The sequence below is a fragment of the Stigmatopora nigra genome, chromosome 19 (assembly GCF_051989575.1).
Source record: "Stigmatopora nigra isolate UIUO_SnigA chromosome 19, RoL_Snig_1.1, whole genome shotgun sequence".
In the NCBI taxonomy this organism is placed as follows: domain Eukaryota; kingdom Metazoa; phylum Chordata; class Actinopteri; order Syngnathiformes; family Syngnathidae; genus Stigmatopora; species Stigmatopora nigra.
In genome coordinates this window covers 4,181,417-4,207,985 of record NC_135526.1, presented here as the reverse complement: position 1 = coordinate 4,207,985, position 26,569 = coordinate 4,181,417, and the positions used below count along the sequence as shown (strand labels likewise).

At 40.4% G+C, this 26,569-nt stretch overlaps 2 protein-coding genes across 2 annotated transcripts; one reads left to right on the top strand and one right to left on the bottom strand.

Moving 5' to 3' along the window:
- Nucleotides 1–108: 108 nt before the first annotated feature.
- Nucleotides 109–3,874, bottom strand: wasf3a (WASP family member 3a). The gene is made up of 8 exons (XM_077740647.1): nt 3,694–3,874; nt 2,835–2,991; nt 2,139–2,273; nt 1,889–2,042; nt 1,684–1,801; nt 1,399–1,583; nt 830–1,278; nt 109–751 (listed from the first exon to the last, which is right to left on the bottom strand). The coding sequence occupies exons 2-8, from the start codon at nt 2,965–2,967 to the stop codon at nt 594–596; spliced, it is 1,332 nt and encodes a 443-aa protein (XP_077596773.1). The 5' UTR covers nt 2,968–2,991; nt 3,694–3,874; the 3' UTR covers nt 109–593.
- A 17,621-nt stretch (nt 3,875–21,495) lies between these two features.
- On the top strand, nt 21,496–22,925 carry gsx1 (GS homeobox 1). The gene is made up of 2 exons (XM_077740889.1): nt 21,496–22,093; nt 22,201–22,925. The coding sequence occupies exons 1-2, from the start codon at nt 21,562–21,564 to the stop codon at nt 22,554–22,556; spliced, it is 888 nt and encodes a 295-aa protein (XP_077597015.1). The 5' UTR covers nt 21,496–21,561; the 3' UTR covers nt 22,557–22,925.
- Nucleotides 22,926–26,569: the final 3,644 nt, after the last annotated feature.

The following is a 26,569-nucleotide window of genomic DNA, read 5'->3' as shown; positions in this document are numbered from 1 at the left end:
TAAAGCGGGTCAGAAAATGAATGAATGATAAATGAATTGTGTAGTATTTTTATTTGTTTTTATTGAGTAAAGAGTACAGCCAGGGGTGCAATATTGCAGTTTTTTGTGTGTGCACGATCTATAAAAACAAAAAAGACAACAAGAGATTTGGAGTAAAAGATAGGCTCTCCATGGTGCATAATACAGTAAGAGCAACCATATATAAACTTATATCGGACATTAAACATTAAGATAATTTTGTGTCAATGCAAAAGATGAGGAAAATTACTAAATTTAATGATTGCAGCAGCCATTCGTGAGTTTTCACATTGCTACTTGAAGACATATCTCATAAAGCCTGGGAAATGCATGAATTCTGTTTATGCTTAATGATCTGAAACCTCTTTTGGAGCATAACTGTATCACTTAAATAAAACATAAATTAAATTAAATGATGAATAAAACAATGTTAAAGGAAAAAAAAGCATTACAATGATAGAATAGTGCGCTTTATGTGTATGAAATCCACCTCGCTGTTTGATGGTGCACTTTAAAGTCCAAAAACTACAGTTTAAAAAAAAGTCTCAAATTCCACAGAAGGTCCATTCCAGCAATCAATCGGACCATTCATTGTCATCAAGTTCTGAGTCGTCATCAGAGTCTGTGTACTCCACTGCAATTCGCCGTGAAAGGATGGTGGCCACGTCATTTCCAATTGGGTCGTATTTACTCTGCATCTCTTGCTGCTCTTGCACTTTTTTCAGCTGGATGCCTAATGAACATAAATGGAATTACAATTATACATCATCTCAAAAGAATTTCCCAACTATGGAGGCAGATCTGTACTCACCCATGCGAATTGCAGATAGCAGATCACTCCTCACATCTCTCACTGGTTTTACTTCCGCACCAATAATTCCACGTATCCCTGAAAGGTGTGATGGTACAGCCGGGGGAGGAAGAGGTGCAGGTGGGGGACCTGGGGGTGCAGGAGTGGTGCAAGGCCTCAGAGAAGGCACGGATGGAAGTGGGAAACTTGGGCCAAGGTGTAAATGGGCTCCATTATAGGCTGCGGGTGGGGGGTAAACAAAGGCTGTCTTGGCTGAAGGGATATGTGGGCCTTGGGCAGGTTGAGGGTCTGTAGTCTGAACTTCTACTGCAGTTGTTTTATAGTCGACGTCAATACTGTGGTATTCGTGTTCAGCAGGTGGGGAGGGTTGTGCGTTCCCATGTGTCTTGATTTTATTGGTAGAACTGTGGCATGGCACAGGAGGGGTGGGGTAGTCAGGAAGGTCAGGTCTAGAAGAACAAGGAACAACGTTATGTATGTCGTTTTGCCTTTGATTTAGAAAATCATTGTTGAAAGGAGATTTAGACGTCACAAAATGGTGACGTTGGGGATGTTCTTATTGTACAAACCTGGCATCCGGGGAGAGTGAGCCTTCGGAAGATGCTCCTCGCCGCAAGGTTTGAGGATGGCTGTGATCTGGTCGTAACTCTTTATCGAAGGCCATCATGTTCCATTCGTTTTTGCGGGTTCGAGCCTTCCTCACCTTTCTTACCTGTCGCTGGAGGGTGCTGCTTTCCACGCAACGTTTCTGCTCCTGAATGAAGAGTAAAAAAAGTGTTTTTTTTTCGTAATGACCAATAGGTAGTCAGTGAAGTGTGAAGGAAAGGGAAATCAAATATGGCGTATGCTCTCACTCTCTGCCTCCTTCTTTCTTTTCTCTTGTCTTCTGTGTCCTGCAGCATTTTCTCTTTCCACAAGTCAAAAAAGTAAGACGGGTTTGAGTAGAATTTCATGGCGTCAGTGCCGTCCTCTCTGTTTTGGAAGAAAAAACAACCTTGTGTTTGCCCTTTTTGGCTGGCCACCAATACAACAAAAATAGACCAACATTTTGTAGAGTACCTGTAAGTAGTGAGATCTCTGAGAGGAGGAGCTCGGTCGCTGTTCTCGTACATGTGAGTCACTGAGTTTGGAGTGCTCCCCTTGGACAACACCTGCTGATCCTGGATCTTAGAACTTTTAAATGCTTTCCTCAAGTTTATAGCTTTAAGAGAGACTGCAAAACAATCGTATGATTGTTTAAAATGACAACAACAATTAATATTATATCTCGCCCTTCACACAGACCCAAAAAAAACCATGTAAAACCGACCTTCTTCCACACTGGAGTCAAGCTGTGTAACTTTGATGGCCAAGCGGTCAATGCGGTCTTGTAGAGAGTTTGCACGTGTATAAAATATGTTGGCTTCATCAAAAAGATCACCAAATACATTTTCTGCATGTTTGCCTGAAACCACAACAACAGTCTGCTTAATATCAATTAGTTGATGAAAACACAACTCATGACATTTTGGCTAACATTGAATATGAAGAAATTACATTGCTAAAATAAAATAAACTATATAATTTACAAGATCCATCCATTTTATAGTCTACCCCACATTGGGTGGGCACTATGACAATTGTTTGTGTGCTTTTTTAAATCCAATTAATCTGTGTAGATTACAGAAGCCCCACGTGATCCTTTCCCAAGCAAACCATAAGAATGGCAGTGAGTGTTATACGATGTTATTAGAATGGCTTTGTCCTTCATCCTCCCATTCTCCATCTTATCTCTGCATGGAAGCTTGGCGTTAAACTCTAAAACCCTCATAATTTTGCTTAATCTCATCACATTGGCATTGAGCATGTGTATGTCAGTGACTATAACCCTGATATCCAACATGAGTGTGAATTTTATTCCAAAAATAGCTTGTTTATTTTTCTCTTTGCTGGTCATATTGCATCCAATTGTCTATTTTAAATTTGGTCAAACAAGCACCAGCCCATTAAACTTCAAATATCTTACTCAAACTACTCAGTTGACGGATGACGGATGACAAGGTATTGTTGTTCACACATTCCAGCTCGCAATCAATCCCGTTGGGCACTGCGGTTTGACACAGGTGCCGGGGTTCAACGGCTCTTCTGATTAAAGGCATCACACCTTCTCACATCTCGTACCACTGAGAAAAAAAAGACATTAGAATTATTAGATCACAAATTGACATTCATTTCATTAAACCATTCTCCATCTCTGAAAGAAATATGAATCAATCTATTCAATTGCTACTCCAACCTTTCCTTAACTAACCAAATGGTGCCCATTGGTAGATTTTTAAAAAATGGAGGGATGAGCGAGCTCCTTTTTAAATGATTGAAAAATTAAAATAAATGTATGGATATTGCTTGCAAAAAAGTTAGCCAAATGGGTTGCTATATCATCAGTGAAACTGATAATTAAGATGTCAATTTTTGAATGACAACATTTTAATTAACAAACTAATGCAGGAGGCAAGAATCATTATGATGTGTTAACCAACACAGTAGCCCAGAATACCACCCCTCAATTTTTAAAAATGACTCTGTTCTTAATCTTTTTTTTAAGAATTGGTACTTGCAATTCAACAGGAGATGCAACAAAAATTCATTCTTTCCTCATGAATACAATTACCCACAATTCATTTCACAAACCAATACACTTATGCATAGACATATTATGCTCCACTTCAACAAACATAAACCCTCTGTAAAACTCAAATACCACAGGTAATATACACTATACGGTGTGTGAAAGTGCATCAGTGGGAACTTGCACACACACATAGGACATTGACAAATTCCCCCAAACACGCATAGTTACACAAAAGCTCAAAGTAATAACCTACCTATGTTGATGTCAGCGTTAGATATGTTATTTGTTGAATTTTGACTGGCACGCCGAAAGGAGGAGGGAACACCCTGGTATCTTTAATTGAAATTGAAAATCTGTTTTGTAATCCTCTGGCTGTCGTGTGCCAGGTAGATACTGGAGGCATCCGAGCCCGACGGAATGCACTGTGACAACATGACCTCTCAATCTAAATCACAACATGAGGGGATTTACCCAGCAGATTTACTAGATCGGCCAATCCCTTGGAGGCATGGCCAACCTCCGACATCCTGTGTGCTTTCCCCTAAAGCCTAATTATAACTTCAGACCATAGACAAAGTCATTAGTGTGACAAGATTTTTTTCAAACAAGATGAATTCCCAAAATATTTGAGCATTTGAGGGCCATTCAATGATTTTGGTTACAAAGCCAAGGTCCTTAAAAAGGCCAAATATGGAACTCAGAAATTTAGAATTTGAAGTCATCAAAAAAAAAAGTATTTTAGTATACTTATCACTGCAGGGCAGCGGGTATTTTTTTGCCTTTTCGCCTTCTAATTTCATACTTTTTCATTTCAAGGAAAGTTGCAGTGAGACCAAAATGCAGTTTCCGTGATTAGGCCATTTCCATGTGTGCTCCTCTTAATTGTCTGTTTATTTGCCTTGCCCCTATTTGCAATTGCCCATTCTTGTAAATAAGCACAAGTCATTCAGTTGATACTTCACTGTAGTCGACCTGGATTACCAGTGCAAGGAGAGGCTAGCTTTTGATTTCAAAAGCATCACATGGACACACACGCACACATACACTCACACACATCACTCCTTTATCACAGATGGTCTCATCTGGATTGAGGGAGGGAGTATTGTAACCTAGATATCAAGGCTTAACTCTTTATAAGTAGAACATCGTCATATTTACAACCCCACAAACTGTACAGAGATTGTTTATTCCATAAATACATTGTTTGATCCAACATTAGGAATCACCTTGGAGTGCCATCATTGGAAAGTGATTGGATTACAAATGATGTGCATTAATAATGCATTCCAAAAAAGTTTTAATTGAAATATGCTCAATTTTCATTATTTTTAGAATAATTTTATCATTCATTGATTCATGTATGTATTTATATACTTGCTTATTTAACTATTCATTTACTTATTCACTTATTTAGCGTCATTATTATTATTTTGTTTAGATAAAATACAGTAATTTTGGCACAGCCTTCTTAATAGGATTGTTCTTAATATTAGTGGCATCAAATATATTGTCATAATAGCTGCACATCCACATTTATTTGCATTTTATATGCTCATAAGCCTGTTATTTTTGTTTTCTTGTGAATTGTTTACATGTTGGGGAACATGCCACTTAGGGGCTGTCTTTGTTTTTAATGTCCAAATAATCTTCAGATCAGTGGTATTAACCTCAATATAATATGTGCCCCCCTTCTTCATCATTGGCCAGAGAGTTTATGTGAAGCTGCTCATAAGGTGACAATTTTATTATTTATCATGCAATAAAATCTAGTTGTCAAGTTTTTCTTGGTATAGTACTTAGTGAAAAATGATTTACATGACTGGTTTATGACAGGAATAAAATGTCTTCTCCCAGTAGTGCCGTCTGCTGGCTATAGTCGGTACAATCTTTAAATAAGCAAATTGATATTTTACTGCATTTTGTCATCTATGATTTGTGTTTTGAAAATTTATAAGTAAGGGACCCAAAATATTGGGTTCAGCTCCATTGTAATGCAGTGCAATTTTACACTATTAACTTAATGGAAAGTACAAATAAAAGTATACTTCAACTGTGTGCTTTAATACCTTGGTAGAAACTGAATATTTTTGTGTTCGGTCAGTATGTGTAGTGCTCAGTAGTAAAGTAAACAAGTTTATTCTGGTTTAAATTTCCCATTTTGAACACTTACAAAATGGTCTGAATTATTGTAATACATTTGGTGTTCATAAGATCATTGAAAAGCATCTTTTGAAATGCAACTGTCTGAGACATATTTCTTTTGAAATACTTCATTGTACCGTTGTGGCAGTGCCATTATGTAATTAAGCTACAGTTGTCTTCTTGTCTTGTTTACAATAGGCCTGGAGAAAAGACAAAACGTTGAATTTTCCCATAGTGGCGCGCCACTCATCACAGAGGAGTGGGAAAAATAATCAGGCGCAGCTTAATACCGCATGAAAAGCCTTCACAGCTCCTGAGCCGCTTTAAGTGGGGGTGACTCTAAGAATGCCTTAGCTTGTTTGTCTCATGGTTTAAGTGGTGCACATAGCCATGGAAAGATCATTAAATCACTGTTTTACCACTTGCTATAATCCCCACAACAAAAGGGGCCGATGCAAAAAAAAAAATAAGGAGAAAGAAGAAAAAAATGGCCAGAGAGATTAAGAAGAAACTTGATGGATCCAAAGTGACGGCTCGGGTTCCCAGCCTCGCCGAATTGGGAGTTAGGAATCTTGATTCCGTATCTCCCAGGGACGCAGGCTGAAGAGTGGCGGCTGATCGGACGTTCGCCGTTACCCCTGGAGTGGCCAGCCTCGCTCGCGGTGTCCACCGCTGTGGCCATCTGCCGGATTACCCAGCAGGATAGATTTTTATAGAGAGCATCCTATTCATATTCTGCCTGCAAAGGTTTACATTAAGGTTGAACTCGGGTGCACTTACAATGACAGAAGAAGTAAACCCTGTCCTTCTTACAGCACCCCCCATCTTCTCACTGTTTGGGGTGTTGATGGCACAGACTTGAAAGCTGATGCTTTTACCGGGCCTTGAAAGAGGATCTCCCTCTCAATGCCACTGTCTGCCATTGCTTGTTTTGTTTTGTTTTTTTCTCCTCATCCAGAGACAGACAATAAAATGGTACCCAGCATGAAGGGTGGAAGAAAAAAAAACAGTTGGATGTGCCAAGTGTGATTGTTTCAACTAATAGGCATCAACAGGGCAACTTTTCCCAGTTACCATACAGGTGAACTCATTCCTGGGAAAATGTTTTTCTCTTTCTCAGCCTTGTAGGCGCGATGGCGTCCCCCTTTTTCCTCGCTCTAACGGGATTAGTCGTGCCAGTGCTACCCCGGCTGTCACGGTACTGTCTACTTCCCATCTCTCTTCTGGGCCTCTAATGTGATTAACCCATTCCCTGTGGTCCAAATGGTTCTGGAGTGGGGGGAGCGTGGGGGGCACCTCCTTGGCATGTTCGCTATGATGCCCAACTAGCAGTCATTGGCACCTTTTAGTCAGGAAGGAAGGACTGAGGTCAACTTAGTGCTAAGTAACAAGGAAAGGAAATTCTTTCCCACTTTTAACACTGATCATTTCAAACAAACCACTTGGTTAACTAACACAAATTAAACAGGCATGTTTTCATGCATGTAAAAACATTGCACCTTGAAACCATAGCTTACCATTTGCAACTTTTTGGGAAATGGCAAAAGATTTAGCTCTACTGTGGGTTCGACACTGGTTATAAATCGTTTGCTTCGATGATAAGGATTGCCGACGCCCATCATCTTGTCAAACGTCAGTGTCGCGGGGGCTTCGCGCGCCTGTTTAACACCCGTCACGCTCATTTTCGACTCAAGTCGTCTTAGGGGCTGGGTTTTATGCAGAAGACTTCGTGGCCTTTGCCACTGCTTGCTGATAGGGAGCATTCTTGCTGCATTTGGAAATCGTTATAAGATTGACACATATACTTGTTGCCTCATTATTGTGTTTTTTGTTGAAATGTAGGGCAGATTCTCTGTGATGTATGTAGGGTAATAATAATCTTTGTGAAGTTGGTCTTGAATTATGCCTTAGTGGTTTTATAGTGACTGAATTGTGAGCATAATGGAATAATTTGGATTGCAGAAAATGACGTTGGCATCACAGTTTTCTTAATGAGCATTTTTTTTGCAAATTCCTAATCAGTTTAGGTACTAAAAAGTACAAGTGGTTCAAAATGTATGCTCATTTTATGATGCTTTTAAGTTAAATATTTACTTCTGGAAACATTTGTCTTTTTTCTTTTGAGTGGGAGCACCTGCAATACACTAGAATATACCCCCCACTCCCCTATCTAAACTGGGTTGACTCTGTCAGACGTACATTTTGGGCTTAGTCAAACCCAAGACAGCATAAAAAAGTGTAAATACCCGGATAACAAAGACAGTCTTTCACGTGAGTGCACAGCTTTGCTCAGGCGACAGCATGGAGAATTAAGAGTCTTAATTAAGATTTTTAACAACTCTGCATGTGCTGTTTATATGGGAGACAACAGGCTTCAATAGGGTGGGGTGTGGCAGCTCCTTAAACAGCTGCCCACTCCCAATGAAGACCCGACAGTAAGAATAAGATTCACACTTTGAAGGAATGTGTTATTCTATTTCAAATTTTTCATTTTACATACATGCCAAATCTATCTACAGTAGAGAAACTTTAATCACTTATCAAAACATGTATCTATATGCATTTGTGTTTAAAAGCAGTCGTAAAGGCGCAAATGAAAACAATTCGTCATTGTGGCTGAAAGACAATACTGGCCATGAGAGTGCGGCACCCCTTGTGTGAAGATTTGGTGGCTTTCCAATCCTGATATCTTTGCCAGCACCATGTAATAGAAGGTGACACTTATTGTATTAGCAAGAGCTAATGAGTGTCTAAAAGCTGTGTGACTGTGTGTGCCCAGGAATCTCATCGTGTGCGTTAGTTTTTTGGGGAAAAAAGGACAATGTCTTCTTGCAAAAGAAGTGCAGCCCCCCAAAAAACTAATGGTCTTACCGCCGTCAGTGCGACTCTCACGAGGCACGCGAGTTCAATTATTCCACTGCTAATAGAGATATAAAGACAAAAAGATAAGTTTGCAACTTGAATTGCCCTTTGGTACGTTATAAGTCCATGACCAACTTTAGACCTCTTCTTTTCACCTGCTAAAAGTGGAGTTTTTCCAATGAACACTAGAGTTTATGCTGTTAAAATTGCACGTTATTTAAGCCCTCACTTGTACACAATTTTAAGCTTCCTGACAGGTTGGACATCTAATGTATGTATAGTGTATATATATTTAAATAGGAAGGCACAGCAATGGAATTGAATTGAAATGAATTGAATGCTTTTATTGTCATTATACCAGTATAATAATATTTAAAGCTTTCACCACATAGTGCACAAATAACAACAGACAGACAAACAAAATCCAATCAAACCAAGAGTAATAGAAGCAACATATTTGTTCCAAGTCAATGAAACCTTTTAAATATGCCACTTCAGAAAAAAATAACAGAATTATCAATTGTTTAAAATGACATCTTTCAGATGGGTCCTTCTATACAAATGCATGATTAAACTCTGCTTTTTACCCAAATTTTATATACTTGATACAAATGACAAGCTGCCTTGCTTCAGCAAGAAACTGACCATTGAAATCCTCCGTCATTGTTCCTAATTCATGAAAAGCCTAATTTGTTAGCGGATCACACATGTGGCCTTTCACAGAGGTGGACATTTTATGGACGCTTTCACTGATAGGCAGCTTTGAGGAGAAATAATGTCACCAAAGCAGGAGGCTGTCAACTATAGGAACATGGCCCAGTGGAGATAGAATGACATCAAGGAACTCTTAACGCAACCGGGCTTTTTCAAGCCGTCATCGCCGGCCTACACTTGCTCCACAGGTCAGCGGCGGTGCACTCATCTGAACGTAACTCGGCCCGACACAATTTGACCTCACGCCGTAGCCTTCTCTGCTCGCCATTTGTTTTCTGGCTCTCTCCTGGGAATGCCACCGTACACATTCTATTAAATGTGTTAGTCTTCTAAGCTCTCATTTCTCAACATTTGCTTTTCTATTATTTCCCACAATTGCATGTCTTTTCAGGAAGGCTCTTTGTAGGCCTTTACTGAGCAGGATGGGGTCTGGTGGAATTGTTTGGCTCAGGCTGCCATCAAAGACTCCTTTAAAGGCCTGGATGAAGAGGCTTTTGTGAGCTCATTTTTAACGTCTCCAAATAGTGTACCGATAGGTTTAAATCGTTTAGAAAACAACAAATTTACCTTTTTTTTCCCCCTTGCATGTTTTTTAAAAATTAAAAACCAAATTTCTTGGTGATGACAAGGCTTCTGATATAAAAAAAAAAAAAAAGATCCACTCGACTTTTGAAATGAGTGTTTCCATAGATTTCACAGTCAAATGATCAGCTAAAGCTAAATATGGTTAATGCAGTGCAACACAAAGAAGCCATAATCTTTGTTTTTTTCCTCGGACTTTAAATGAAGAATTAGTCAAGTGTTTTAAACAAATAGTGTAGAATGAGAGCCATCACCTGCTTCATACACAGGTCACTCATTCTCATATTGTCATTGGATTAAAGTTACCTAGCCTTGGCCTTCCTTTCATCCACTTAAAGTCAAATTTACTTTATTCAAATCATCTCCAATTAACCACTATGACTTTCATTTGGATTTTTATTTTATATCAATTCCACATTGGTTTTACGTTGTCATCAAACCTTTTTGATAGATTTTGGCCCTGTTCTTTTTATATATATATATATATATATTTGAAAAGGGCCATTTATAATGTGGTAATCTTAATAGTCCTGTAGCCCAAAAGCCTTTTGACGCTTTCCATCAATTCTGCATGTTTGAAAACCCATTTAAATTCTTTTTTAGGAGACATCTGGAAAAAGAACATGATTTTGAAGTAGCAGGTGGATGATTGCACGCTCGACTGATCAAATCTAAAAAGGTTTTGCAAAAGGGCATTCAATAAAAGCCATGTTGCTGGTTTGCTAATTGGACGCTGCCTGAGGCTGCGACTTTGCAACACGCACAATGTTTGCATGGATCCCTCCCCAAAAAAAAAAAAGTTTAGTCATGGCACAAAGCCTTTGGTCGTTTCTCAGCAAACAGTTTCTTGTTTGGGGGGCCACCTCGATTTAGTTATAGTGAATGAATAGCGTGTGAGGTGTGAAGGTCAATTCCTCCGTGATGCTGTAAATACCGATTGACCACGTCTGAAATGAGTGAGGCAACTGCCTTACTTGCTATTCAGCCTTTGTATCACAACAAAACAAACTGTTGTCACCCAACAATTAGAATTAAAGGATAAACTGTAAAAAATGTATAGCATTTTTTTGTGTTCTAATGCCTCTTTTAGTTGTATTTTGGGCTCTCTTGAAAGCGAATCAATACAATTGCTTCGGGATAATCCGGTGATACATTCAAATCCATTATTTTTCTTTTGAAGAGTGGTTACAAAAAGTTTGCACACCCCTGTTCAAAAGTCAGGGGTATATATTTATTGGTCAAGCTCTTGGGAAACATTGTTGCTCACGCTAAAAACAAGTTTATCAGCACTCTTAAAACTTTTAATGGAATGTTGTGTTGCAGTTGCATTTTGCACCAGAGGGTGTCACTATTAAAATGAATAACTTTCTGGATCTGGTGTGTATTCAAGTTTTATGTAAAAGGGATGACTTTCAAATGAATAATTTAACAAGATAACACATAATTGAATGGTGTCTTTAACTTGGTGTTTCTGTTGTCCAAAAAACACATCATAGAATAGACACAGATGTGAATATTGTTCACTGTGTAAAAATGTATTTATTTGCATGTCAATATAAGAAGAAACTATAGAAAATATCACAGGTAAAAAGTAGGCAGACCTAAAACTCAAATGAATAGTGTTTTATTCTTTTATTTTAGTCTGTTATGCTTTTAAATTGGGGAAAAAATCGTTCAATTGTAAGTGATTTTTAAGGAGTGATAACAAATAACCCTTTTTCTTTTAAAAAAATTTAAATAGGTTTATTTTTGTCTACTGAATTGTACAACAAATCCTTTGTTCAATTCACTGAAATTTTTTTATTTGAAACTACAACCTTAAATCACTGTGAGTCATTTTTTGAAATCTGCCTAGAAGCAAAGCTTATGCATCATTATAGGGTATTTTTACATAATGATCCTCATGTTGCCGCTGTTAATTTTTTTTTATTAACGCAATTACCTGTCTCTTATTGGACTGGGTCAAAGGTCTAATTACCCTGCGTCATGCCGGTAAATAGTTAGTGCCACCGAGCAGGTGGCCCTGGAGGTATAAGAGGGAGACATGGGGCATACCGAGGCGGGCAATTATGGGATGAATTTCACTTTAATAAATGTTGAGCTACATTTGGAAATTCAGATAACAGAGCTTTCTGCCTAATGGGTGCTGCACTGAGGCCACTTGTGCAAGGAAATGATTCCAAAGAGGGTTTAATTAACACCAGCAACATGATCCTGGCAGCGAGTGACAGAATGTTAAAGTGAGGGGGAGAGCGCACTAGATCAGGGATAATATGAAAATTAGACAAAGTAGAGGCTGGGAGGGTTGAAAGTAGATGCTAACTTTCATAATCCTCCTGTAAAATATGCTCTGTTATTGAAAAAGAGTAGTACAGTACTGCAACTATATTTATCTCTTTTGTCATCATTCCTGGAACTTTACACATCAACATCAGATACGTCATAGCCTTTGATGGCAGTAGGCGTCCAATCAACTCAACCAATCGCTGCCATCGTCTCCTTGTCTGAATTGATTGGACGTCCAAGGCATCCCATGCAGTTTATTTATGAAATAGCATCCAAGGTAAAAGCCATTAAACAGTGGGAAGGCAAATAGTGTGTTTTTATGTGGTAATATGAAATAGAGTTTTCTCTATCACCCTGAATGGCAGCCAATACCCATGGAGATGAACGGGCAGTGGCGTAATGGCACTTTTGCATCAACATTACCTAATTTATTGTCGCACGTTTGAGACAGAGAGTTTGTTTTGCCCTGTAGCCGCTGTCACTTTTCGTGTTTTTAGTGCAGCTCGTACCAGCTGTTCCCAAACGCCACCATATAGTGTTGCGGTGGTTTTTGTTTTGTGAGGTCTCGTCTATGCGAGGTCCTCATGGCCACACATGGCGGTCTCCCTCCGCTCTCCACCGGTGCTAAAAGCCCAGAAACAGAACGGTAATTGGCCAATTAGGGCCCTCGCTCCGTGGGCCGCAGAGCACTATGCGCCTCCACATGCTCACAGAGTCAGATAATTGAGATGAAAGCAAATGAAGGGATGGCAGACAAACAAGCTACTAGAAAATAATTACTTGGAGTGTTTCTTTTCAGTACCTGTACAGCGAATTTCATTATTGTCAATAGCCTCTAAAGCTGCTGGTATTTTTCATATTCACAGAGACTTGATAATGACATTAATTTGTCTTAATGGCTTGGTTCTATTGTTAAAAATAGGGAAATGAGCAGAAATGGTCTTTCCTCAGAAAGTAGAGAGGACTTTAGCACACTCGAGGCCAGAATAAGGAGGTAATTTGGTGTGCTTGTTAAATTTGTAATAATTTGTTACATGGAACATGAGTAATGTTAATACCATTAAGGTCCATTTTCCACTGAATTCAGTCTGTTGTTTTCCAAGTATTCCGGTTATTACTGCAAGAGTGGATAAAACTGTTACACTTTTGTCTTATTTACAAACGAGGGGAAAAAGACTGATATTTCTGACTCACATACTCACAAGAAAATGTTCCTCAATCTATAGTTGTTTTTAAGATTCCCACTGTAATTATACTATGCACCGCTTAGGATTTTCAATGTTTAAATGACTGATAATTTAAAACAATCTTGGCTCTCTAGCTACAGCAAAAAAAACTTTCATGTAGTGTACTCTTATTCAGTTTAGTCATAAACAATAAAAAGGAACAAAAGGTAACAAAGCAGAAAGAAAAAATATCGCAATTTGGTAGAATTACTGACGTATTCATTCATTCATTGATTTTCCTCCCCACAATTAAAAAATAAAAAAGCCCCATCATGCAAAAACCTCAAAGAACTCCCTTCGAAGCACATTAAGCCTGTATTTAAATGAAATTTAAAGGACAAGAAGGGTTGTCCTGATTTGAATAATTCATTGGCCCTGTATCCCCACCTGCTTGGTCCTCTGTGCCAGTGTCTGAATTTGTGTGACCACGCCGCTGAATGGTGATGTGTGACACACTCCCGATGAAAAATAACAGCCGCTCTCAGATCTGCGCAAGGGCCGCTGAAGAATCGCTGACTTTTATTGGCGCTGAATAAAAGGATGCGGTGAAAGAGTCAAAGGCTGGGGGAGAGAGAGAGGGATTCGGAGGGAGGGGCTGGAGGAGTGCAAAACAAGGCCCCATCCATCACAGGAGTTGAGGAGACACATTCCACTGCCCTTAGCAAGAGGATACATTCACTCAAAGTCACAATAGAGGAGGAATCTGGGAGAAGCTGGGAGGGGCATCCATCAATACATAACCTCACCCCTGGGCGCAAATTCAATGCTCCTCTCAGCCCAATTCACTTTCCTCTATGGGCATGACAAATGTACATTTTGATGCCGGTGAATGTGTATCTACTCAAAACACAGCCAGACCGAATCGCGGCACGGATGCGAATAGTCCACATGTGAGCTAGTCCTCCCTCGCGCTTTCTCCTTTTGCCTCCCGCTCATTAATTGGGAGTTGCTGAAAATTTGGGGCCGGGGCGCGAGGATATCTCTGTCTGGCCGAGTCGCCGGGGACTTTAGGGTGGAGGGAGCAGGTGATGGCTTTCTGGAGTGCACTCATTTACACTCCTCCCTTTCTCTCGCTGAGCAGCGTGAAGAGGTGGAAGAGATGAGGGGGCCGCTTCCCCTCGCTCCTGTGAGCTGCACCTGCCAGAGGCGAGAGGATCATTGCTGAACTCTGACCTCCTACCTTTCACAATGCCCGGTTATCAGCCCTTGCATGTAATGTATATGGTCATTTGTTGAGGATGTATCACAGTTCTGTGTTTCTAAGTTGGATGATTCTTGTCAATTAACGGAGTGTAAAAGGCTACATTGCTTGACTTTAAAGTCTTTTGTGGACAGTGGACACTGGAGTGGACATCTGCAAGTCACGGTGCATCAGTTGTGGAAGTTCGGAAGGGAGGAAAATTGCTATTGAAAAGGACTATTGACGGCTATTGACGTCCAATCACTTTTAACTGGGAGGAGCTGGAAGCGATAGTCAAAACGTTACCTCAAGTGAGGTCATCAAAGATTTTTCAAACAACACAAAGTAACAAATAACATTTGCAGTTGTCAATTTTTTTTTAATTCAAGTCCTTATTTCTCTTTTCTTTCAATCTATTGCAACTTTTGTGACTTTATTTTATTAAGCATTTTGGATTTGTTTAATGACTCATGGCACTTTTTAAATCTGCTTTTTATAGTTTATTTTCTTATTTATCATTCACTCATCTTGCGGGGATTGCTGGGGCCTAACCCAGCTGACTTCAGGCGAAAGGCAGACTACACCCTGGACTGGTCGCCAGTTAGCTGCAGGGCACACAGAGAGACAAACGATCTGAAATCTCTTAATCATTCTGCCACCAGCATCAATCGAAGTCAGTCAATTGAACCTTAGCACCATGAGGCGGCTCTTTTCTTAATTACTACTCAAATAATTGATTTTTTTACCCCCAAAAAAGTATCAGACAACACTAACACTACAGTTAGATGTCAAATAGTGGCCTCAAAATTTGGTCCCGTTAGTCGCATTTGGCCCCTGTTTGAAACTGCTGTCCTGTATGAATGTAATAAAGAATGTTTTTCCCCCCAAAAAACACAAAAACATCGATGCAGTCATGTCCCGGTGTTTTCTCTTTTCCCCAGGAAGCTCATTTTGTCCTTGAACCAAGTATAATTGCTGATTATTCTAAGTGCTGAGATCCATTTTGGATTGTGCCATAGCGTTAGATTAGTGTGAAAGTCGGTGGACTCCTGGCCTTGACCAGCTGAGAGCCAGTGTGTTGGTTTCTATGGTAATGGTGAAAAAGTAACTACCTCCCGACAGCACCCCGCCGCGTGTCGCCTCCCAAATAGACTGCAGAATGTAGGGGGGACCTGGCGAGATGGGCAGTGACCCGTCAACACAGCGACTCTCACACTTGCTCGTATATGGACTTTGAATTAGCTTAAATCTCCTTTTCACACTTCTTGTGTTGTCATAACTCTTCAGAGACAGAGAGAGACAGAGAGAGAGAGAGAGAGAGAGAGAGAGAGAGAGAGAGAGAGAGAGAGAGAGGACCATAGAAGCTGCCATAAGAACGATGAGGCAAGAAATCCCACACAAATCCCACACATTTATAGGATACATCATAAAAGGGAGAAAAAATCGCATAATATTGTTCAACATTCATGTATCAAATATCATATATTTGGCTATTTTTAAAGCAACACGCCGAAAATAACCTAAACATTTTAACGGTGCCTATTTTTTAAGACCTAACTTTAAAAGGTTAAAGAACTTTTTGTCTACATCTCAAAAGTCAAAGTTTGTGCTGGCAGTCAAATGGCTTCCCCCATGGAAAAAAAAAATGACCACTGCGAAACAATGGCGACCCCTGAAAAGAAACTAATGTGAGATGAATGGGGAGGAAATAGTGCAAACCACAGGAGGCCATTAATGAGAAAACCATAAACTTTCAAGCAACCGCTAAGATTTGTTTATTTCCTTCAAGTATCCCAGCTTTGAAACTTTATGTTTTGTTCCTTTTCAATCCCACCTAATTTCATTTTAATACGTTGTGCTGAAATTCTTGAAAATAGCAACTTGTATGAGTTCTTTCTTACGTTTTTTTTATGCTCGGCTCTGCCTGCTCTCTGACCTTTTTCCTCCTCAACTCTTACCCCCCTCTGTGGTTTCCCATGAGTCTCCAATTGAGTCAATTAAGTGAACACACAGCTAGCATATGCTCAAAGATGTTTGTTCTCACAAAAAAAAAAAAAAAAACGGCCTCGCAGCTGCATCCAAGCGAGCTCGCAGTAATAGTGGGAATTTGGGCCGAAGATAAAATGTCCTCCCATCCTATGTTCCTGTGATCTTTTGTCATTCTGCTCGAATGTTCCCGTTAGAAACATCAGAGTGCCAAAAATGGAATGGAAGAAAAGCGACATTGAAGGAAAAGTAAGAAAGTCAATGAGGGGAGGATCAGGAAAGTCAATTGAAAAAGGAGGGAGGAGCAGCCAGTCGCCATCAAAAGTTGTTCTGCGCCATCATTCCGCTTTGTTTTGGCCACAATGACGTCTCCCGCGGCATGACATTCGGCGGAGAGAAATAAGGCAAACACAAGCCAGCCAAAGGCACTCTGCCGCCTTGCCCTTTTGTATTGGCGGACACAAAACCTGGAACAAAGGAGCCAGTGTGGGTGAAGGCACTATCGTTGACATCCCCGGCACTTTGAACAACTTGTCAACGCGGACACTCAAGTGCCTCCACTCTGTCACAGTTGTGTACAGAACCCTTGAAAGGCCTTGCTGACCTGCCCATATCCCTTTGCAGGGGTTCAAATGGCAAAAAGCTTTCATTGTGTCTTGGCGAGTTCATTAAATTCATTGGTTTGACCTGTTATTTCTAGGCCAAAAGTCTGCTGATTTGGAAAAATGTGAGTCAGCCATACGTAATCGCCTCGTGACCTTCGCGGGGTAACAAACCCCTTTGAAGAGCATTTCGAGTCTTTTATAGCAAAGAGGTCAAAGGGAACGTCGGAGACATATCTATAGCAGAACAAATGGATTGACATCAAAAGGGAATTTGAAATAATCCAAAGATATTTACACCTCTAATGGCTCCCCCGGGTTTCTTTCCACATCGTATTGTGACTGGCTTTTTGATTGAAAGTCATCCTGGGGAATCGAATTTGTGACAAATGCAGTGAAAAGCTTAACGGTATTTATTTGTAAGAACGCCAAAACAACCTCGAGGAAAAACTCCAAGCTTTTAGTTCCCATAAGGTCGTCACATTTAGATGTAAATTGACTCATTAGGATGGCCAGACTCTCAGGTTTGCATTTATCTTCCATTTATTCTTGTCATACACTTGCCAAGTTCTGCCAAAACTCCGTACTGGGGGATTGATTTAGGTGGGCAAATCTCTACTTTCAGTTTCTTTGGCATGAATGACTTCAACAATATATATTTAAATTCTTAAAGTTTTTACCAGACAGTTTTGCAATCATCTCTGTGACGTAAAGATTCTACAATTTCAGAATTAGTTTGCTTTTGAAAGCTTGTACACCGCAAATACTCAAAATGTATAATTCTCAGACTTTCATGGACCTCTGTATGGATTTTATGAGGTTGACTAGTTGTGTCGCTGATTCACAATTATTTTCCAAGTGCACTCAGTAGTTGTGTCTTGGGACAGAAAGGTAGCAATGGGACTGTGAAGTTCAATAATGCTTGAGCCACTTTTGAGATACTCGTCTCAAGATAATTAATTCACAGACTGTGAATAATACATCTTGAGTAAAATGTTTAATATGTGTATATACATATTAACACACAATATCTGCTGTATATTCTTTTGGCATCTCCAACATGATCTAGCCTTCACCCACAAACTTTTTTTTACTTTCAAAGTGGTAAAATGAAGAATAAATGCTCACATTTTCATGTAATTTTACCTTTAAATTCTGAGTATGGCACTCAAAGAATAACGTTTGAAAATATGAATTGTTTATGGCTCTCTCTGTCAAAAAGGTTCCCGAGCCCTAATCTAGAGTATGCCACTTTAACCCTGTAAAAATGCCCCGTACAGTTGTAAACAGATGTTTTCATCGACTATAAATATATATATATATATATATATTTTTAGATTACCCCTGTCCTAAATTGTTACGTTTGTGATATGGCATAACAATGAGGATAAATGTGGGAGGTGTCAAGGGAGACTTTTCATGACGTTCGTTTGCAGAAAGATCATCATTATTTTGCATAGTATTGTCTTCAAACTGTCACAATTTTTATATTTCCACATGATGCATTTTAGTGTCTTTTACTGCCACAATGAAATGACGTGGTTGCTTTTGACTAAGCATAACACTTTTTTTTGTTCCAAGCATCACTCAAGGCCACGTTCACCTGTAAGACCCCCCCTTTACTCCACCCCTCAGCCCAACATGGCTTTACTGAAGCTCTCTCGCTTAAAGATTCATTGGTCCCTATAGACTCGGTCAGCCCAAACATATTGCACCATTGAGCCGGTACTTATGTGTCATCTGTTATCTATTGGACTGGTGTTTCTGTTGAGCGTATGAATGATAATCAGGCCTTTGTGTGTCCAGAGAGGTGCAGCAGGATCGGCGCTTTGCGATGTTGCCTCAGGGGGAGATTAGGAGGGGCGGCCGGCCCTCTGTGTCACGTCGACAGTCACAGCGCCCATCGTCAGCCGGGCCCAAACCCCACTGGGACCTTAAATCCTGTTACACTGTCAGCTAAAACCATCATTTGTATTAGAGATGTGTGGGTGTTTAAGTGAGCGTACGTATTAAGTGAGGGGGGATAGTGTCTTAAACTATGAATTATTCATACGGAAAGAAAAGGAGATATTGACTACATCTCCATAAACAGACTCTACTCTTTATGTCAGCGGGCACGAGATCTCTGGGTATAATTGTATAAAAGCACCTGAAAATGAGCGCCTCCTGCAGCACAGCAGGCGCTGGTCAGTGTAGCAACAGGGATCGTTTTGAGTGATGGCAATTGTTAATAGCTTAAAAATAATTTACTCTTCCAAGGGTTTATTCTTGCTCCCTTTTACCAAAGTAAAGAACATTGCCCACAAATCTGTATATAAGTTTTCAATGTGCAAGAAAAAAAACATTGCTCTTATTTGTCGATGCACTTTCAATCTGGTTGTACTTTTACAATGATAATTCTATTCTGCTACAATCTTTGTCTGTATTCTTTCCCTTAGTAACAAGTGATTATGAGAATGAGATTCTATGCACCTCTGGGCCTCCAGAGTGAGGTCAAAACTATTTGTCAGTCTCCAGTTGGGAGTGCAAATTGGGACGAGTTTCCATGCGTGACGACCCACAGAATATCCACAGGGCCACTGCTGTACATAATTTGCAACTGCTGTGAGGTCCTTTTTTCATCTCATTTTCTGAACCGCTTTATCCTCATTAGGGACATGGGGGGTGCTGAAGCCTATCCCAGCTGACCCCGAACCCACGCAGACCCGGGGAGAACATGCAAACTCCCTGCAGTTGGACGTTACCTGGATTTAAACCCAGTACCCCATGAACTGTGAGGCCTACGTGATAACCACTCGCTCCACCGGGCCGCCCAGATGAATGAATGAATGAATATTTGAAGAGTGTCCAGATTTGCAGACATCTACACATTTTCCCCTTCATAGTCATGAGACCACCAACTAGCTATAAGAAATTGAAATGTTTAACCTTTTGTCTTCTTCCCCATATTAAAACACAATAGTTTTTTTTGCCTGGGTGACAAATTGTTTGGCAAAAAAACAACAACAACGTACAACCTTGATCAAATGTTTGGAGAGTTTTGAGAGTTTCTAGAAGAGTGTTAAAGGTTTATACGTTTTTGCCGACAACATAAAACATTAGCTGTTTCATCAAGAAAAAAGTTATATCCAAAGTTTTTCATTTCATCCATTACTTTTGCTGTTACTTCCTTGCACCAACTCGGAAATCTGTTACGTTTGAAATGTCATAAATCAAAGCACTTCTTTTGGTAAGGTGAGTCCCAACTATATTTTTTTTTGGGAAGGAGATGGACCTTGTACTACAAGCTTTCGCTTAGCTGTAATCCAAAATGGTTTATTTTGATCGATGCATCCAGTCATGCTTCTTGTTTTCTGCGTTTTGAAAGGCAATTTGACACATTGGGAATATGGTTTGACATGAACATTAACGCAATTTTAAAACTCTTGTTGCACAATTCAATGAGAGTAATGAGCAAAATCCTCTTAACAAATTAAAAAAAGGGAATTCTGCTCTCGGCGAAAAAGGGCTCATCTCCGATTTAACACATTAATGATGACCTCGAATTACAGGTCTGAGGTTTATTGCACATCAGTGTTGTGGTGCTCAACATTACGGTTCGGGCCTCTTTTAATGGCAGACATCAGTTACGTGTTTGAAAGCGGACGAACCAAAAAAAAAAAACAATCGATAGCGATTATTGAACCTGACTCTTCATGGTCCTGCACATTTTAGACTTTAATGATTTTAAAAATGCTCATGTGCGTTATTGTGTTGGGTAAAACTTCTTTGAAGGTGTTGTTCACAGAGCTTTAAAGTGAAAGAAAATGTTTTCCTATTAGCTAATTGAATGAGAGCGCAAGGCGAGGCCGCGCGGCTCCATGACAGAGTCGCCTTTGTTGCGTCTATCCGCCGCTGTCACACACTTTAATTCGACTCTCTTTCTCCCTCATTGAAACCCTCCACAATGACATTCAATAAAGGGCCGCCGAATGAAAACCTGGTTATTTTTACATATTCTTCCAAACCAACCACCCCTCCCTCCTCCATGCACCCCCAGCTCGGTGGGGGCCCGAGCAAAGGAATTAATCACTGCTCTTTAACACAACTGCCTTCAGGCAATGACTTGTCCCTTTTTGTGCCCAGAAATGACACATTAACCCTAAATTGGTTTGCATACACTTTACATTCAGCTGTTGCGTGTGTACACAAATTTGGTTTTAAATTTGTTTTAAAAACAACAACTAAAGCATCATTCTGCTCCATCACTTTGTGCTAGGTTTGCTGCAAAAGTTATACCATTTGGATAAAGTAATGTATTTTCATTGATCCAATCCCAATGCTGGAAATACAAAGTGTGTTTTACAATTTAAAAAAAAATAGGAGTGATGATAGAAGTGGGAATGGGCCAGTGCCGCCTCTCGCGGCGTGGGTGGGGCTGACAAGAATAGACTACATTATGCAGTTCATTTAGTTAACAAGTGAAATAATGGGGAAGCGTGCAGTGGGAAAGCACAAAACGCTATTGAGGACTCTCGCTCGCTTTGCAGCGTAACCGTCACATGTGCGAAGCCTATTTAAGGAGCTCCACGGCTCGCCTTCAGCACCACTTCGCTGTCCACGCTTCCACGCGCGACCACGCTCCGAGGCTACCTTGTGCTCCGAGGCTACCTTGTACCGTCACCGTTTCCACCCTCTCCGCAACCATGCCGAGGTCCTTTCTGGTGGATTCGTTGATTTTGAGAGAGGCCACCGACAAGGGCAGCGAGAACAGCACGCCTCTTTTCCCCTACGCGGTGCACTCGCCCGGCCCCGGTCACCACCCGCACGGGTTGCCGGGTGCATGCCACTCCCGGAAGGCCGGTCTGCTATGCTTCTGCCCGCTGTGCATGGCGGCCAGCCAGCTTCACCCTTCTCCACCCGCGTTGCCGCTCCTCAAAGCCTCCTTTCCAGCCTTCGGCTCGCAGTACTGCCACTCTCCCCTGTCCAGGCAACACGCCTCGTCCAACGGCATCAACTTGGGACACGGGGCCGCCGTGTACCAGGCCGCCTACACGCTCCCGGACCCACGTCAGTACCACTGCATCTCCATAGGTGAGTTTTGCTGTCCCACTGCAAACTTTCCTCCCTATTTCTCGCGCATGGCACTATTGTGAGCTAAACGTCTGCTTGTTTTTTTTTTAAACTTTTTGGTCGTGCAGAAAACGCCAACGGCAAACTCCAGAGCAGCAAACGCATGCGCACAGCATTCACCAGCACGCAACTTTTGGAGCTGGAGCGAGAGTTTACCTCCAATATGTACCTGTCCAGGCTCAGGCGCATCGAGATCGCCACCTACCTCAACCTGTCCGAGAAACAGGTGAAGATCTGGTTCCAGAATCGTAGGGTGAAGCACAAAAAGGAGGGCAAGAGCGGTCCTGGGGGTCCGCGGACTGCGTCTGGTGCCTGCAAATGCTCATCGGCAGCCAGGTGCTCAGAGGAAGAAGAGGACGACATGCCCGTGTCCCCCTCGTCCTTCTCCGAAAAGGAGGACGTGGACCTGTCCGTGTCCCCTTGAAGTCCCGTCATGGACCGATTGTTTTTCATGAAGCCAAAAAGACTTTTCCACGTCTGTACATATATACAAAGAGAATATTTAATCAGGGAATTGTCCTGAACTATTGTATCATTATGTATACACGTTGTACGTTTTCTGTGTAGTTTTTTCTTCTTTCTGAAAAGAAAACATTTTGCCGAAAGCCTCAGTTGGGTTTGTAAAGAAAGGTAAAAAAAAAAGTATAGATTTGCCCTATTCTTATTTGGATATTGATATGGAAGTTGAAACAAAGTTGCAGTTTTTTAGCTAGGCATCAAGTGTCTTATTCAATGCCATTGCAAACATATTTATTTATTTAAAAATGTTGAAATAAAATATTTCTGAGCCGTACATGTTTCTCGGTGGTCTTTTTGTGCGCACTTGGCTGCGCGCGTGTACTTGAGCCAAAATTAAACGTACTGCTTAGAGTTGCTCTTTTACATTTTTACTACAAAACAATAGTATATAAAACGATAGGCAAGGTTCAAATATGATTTCAATACGTAATTTAATGTTCTCTGGCAATTAAATATCATGGAAATGCACATTTTATGCTCACTTTTAATAAAGAGTGTCCATTTAATATGCTGGTTTATCGTATTGTATCCTCTTATGAGGACTAAATAGAATTGCATCTACACAATTGGGCTTAATTTCAGCATGATAAATGAAATATGAGGTCGTTATCAAGGCTGAGGTCATAAATCTATTGGTCTTTTCTCCCGTGGGGGAATTTGAAAGCAGATTTGATCGCTACTCACTCATTCATTAGCTCTTTGGATAAGTCTCGTGTGACTGCATGAGTTAATCATCGCCGTGAGTGAATAAACGCGCATAATTTAGTGTGCATATACTTAAGATATCGATCTAGCATGTAATTCAATGAAAAGACACGGCTTGGTGTCCGTGACCCTTATTGTTGTGCATTGAACGCACCACAAGTGTGGTCAAGTTTATTGTCACTTTTATGAGCTCTGGCAGGTGGATTGAAAGCTTTATAGAATGCATAAGCATTATATTGGTCAGATTTTTGATCCGATAATGCTATTTATTGACCGAATTTGGATGTTGAAAAATGAGCTCAAATCAGAAATAATGATAATAAAAGATGTACTGTGTATTCCCAAACATTTGATTTATTTCCCAGATGAAATCGAGAGGTGATGAAAAAAACAATGATTTGTAAATATGGGTATTATAATAAATAAATGTAATAAATTGTCTGTCCATACACTTGAATTGGCCTGTTTCTTTTCTTTCTTTTTTTACGCACCGACCCATTTGTCCCCCACTTTAACAATCGGTCTTTAAACTGATCGTATTACGCTGAATACTCTTTAAATCTTATGCACCTCATTCTAAACATATCGTAGAGGTTTCAAAGGGGGCAAAATAGCACAAAACAGGCCATTCTAAAATGCCTGGCATGCATTTGCATCCATGTCCCTTTTTGTTTGTTAAGTTTCGCTTTTCAACTTCCCTTTAATAGTTCACTTAAGCATTTGGACAAAACGGTGAAATATATTAGCATTTGTGAAGATATGGGATTAGACTATTTTCTTAATTGCATCATATAGCCCCATTTTAAAGCAGCCTTTTTTATGTGCTGAATAGCCTCGGGCTATAGGCGTCCTGCCCCTACCCAGGGGGAGGCCGGTGCTCCAAATGCTTAATTTATTTATTCTTAATTTTGTGGCGATCAATTCATTGAAGCAAAAAAAAGGAGCAGGGCGTCTTTTTTTCCTCTCCAAAAGGAATAAAGGGGGATTGTGGACGTAACCTCGGTTGGGGCTGACGAGAGGGCTCCCCCGACGCTGGAGAGCCGCTTGAGTCAACAGGCGCCCATCTAGCAGACTCGCCCTTGTCTTTATCCGGGCTAATTTTTTATTTACGGCTTTCCTTTGACATGTCTCTTCTCTATCAGATTAAAAGAGGGGCTTGTAACAAATCAGTCTGCCCGATTTACAACAGCATTAAAAGGGGACAAAAGGAGCAGGCAGTCGGTACCTGAGAGTCTGGTAGACGGGCGCAGCGCTGCAGCTGATTCGATGGTTGGAAAATACGCACGAAACAAAATACTTGAATCCTGAAAAAGAGCCTTTGTACGTTTCTTTAGAAATCAAGCAATTCTGCATGACAAAGGACAATTAATAAGCCGTCTTTTCACGACCAGCAGCTGGTTTCCCCGTCAAGGAAAGTTGGAAAAAATTCAGGCTGAATGCGCGCAAAAGCCCTTTGCGCGCACACAGCAACCCAAGGTGACCCATTTGGCACAGTTAAAATAACCAAGCCGAAGTAAAAGCGAGGGAACTGTCAAAAACATTTAAGCTGAAATATCTTGAAATTGCAAATCCCTTTATGTGGAGGGACGCTGCCGATGTGGGTTAGTGGTACAAAGGAGGTGGTTAAGTTGGAGAGGCTTTGCAAACGGACACGTGGCTTCTCAATGAGAGCGTGCACGGCTTGCTTGCTTGCTTGCTTGCTTTTTTCTACGCCTGCTGCACGCTTGCAAACTTTTACACACTCTTAAATAAACAGCCTGGCGTGTAAACAAACATAAAAAAAACAATCTTGATTTATACATTTAAACATTTAACAACTATTTAACCACCTAGATGGATTGCTTTATCCTGCGTTTATTCCCACACTCACAAAACTTAAAAAAATGTTTATATCCACACAAAAAAATATTCAATTGAATCCTATGTTCTTATACTTTGAATACATTGACTCAAATTCTAAAAAAATGACATTATTTATCGTTTATAATCGTTGTTTTGAAATAAATTACACTATGAATCAATGAGAAACCAACACACCCAGCTTGTTGGTGACATTCGTTGCACAGACTAAATTTATAGTTAGCAATTTTGCATGTTTTGGACATTCCTAAACTGGCTCCCCTCGTTGCTTTTTTGCACAATTTTCAAGCATAAGCTCTCGTAGAGATGCAGCCAGGTGTCCGAAAAAGGAAACTGGAGGCCTTTCTAAGTCTCCGGTGCATCCTTGCTGCAACATTTGAACCTATTCAGCTGCATTTAATCTGTTTAACGGATAATCAGTAATGTAAGATGAAGGACTGGCACGCAGCTTCACTTCACTTCACTTCTCTTCTCCCTCGTCACCCCCCTTTTCTTCATTGAATATTCAACGCGCGCAACCAAGCTTTGCTTTGCCTTTTTTCAGGGTGCTCAGAATGCGCCTTTTTAATTTGGCCCATGCTTTTAAAAGCCGTGTCAGAGGTCGACAAATAATGAACTGACGTAGACATGGAAGTGACCTCTTCAAGCGTCCAACTATACACGCTGGTTGATGCTGCTCCTTTTTACGCGTTTGGCTGCTTTCTGCTTCATTAAACCATTTAACGTGAGTACTGGAACCAGTAAAGACAGATTCAAACTTTATATACTGTAGCCCTTTACAAAATAAAAGCACATTTTCACAGTGGGTTTGAAATTATTGGCTATGGAGTTGATTAAAAACTAACTTTTTGTTTACTATTGAATATGTCAATCATATAAATTAATCAGATTTTTACGCATGAATATGGTCTTAGTGCATCTGGTTTTGGATAAAGATCAAATGTGAATAGAAACATTTTGCCGTGTATTTATTGACTTTTAAGAGTTGTAACTTTGAGTGCACAACTGCATAAACACACAGATGCATACAATGATCCATGTGCGTCCAGCTGGACTTTACTATGACTTGCTTTTGGTCTCCTGCAGTCTGGCTCATGGGCGTCATCTACTGGTAAAGAAAAAACAAATTGATGTTTTCAAATAGATTCACAACATGCACTAAACTACAGGATAAAGAAACTGTTTTGTTATTTTTACTCATAACACCATACCACTTAAATCTACTTCAGTTTTATACTTAGTGTCTCTTCTTATATGGATAGATAAATGCATTATGAGTTATTTGCATTGTGATGCTGGGTTATTTACTTCTTGTATTGCACCACTTATACATCTGCGGCTGTTTTGTAGTAA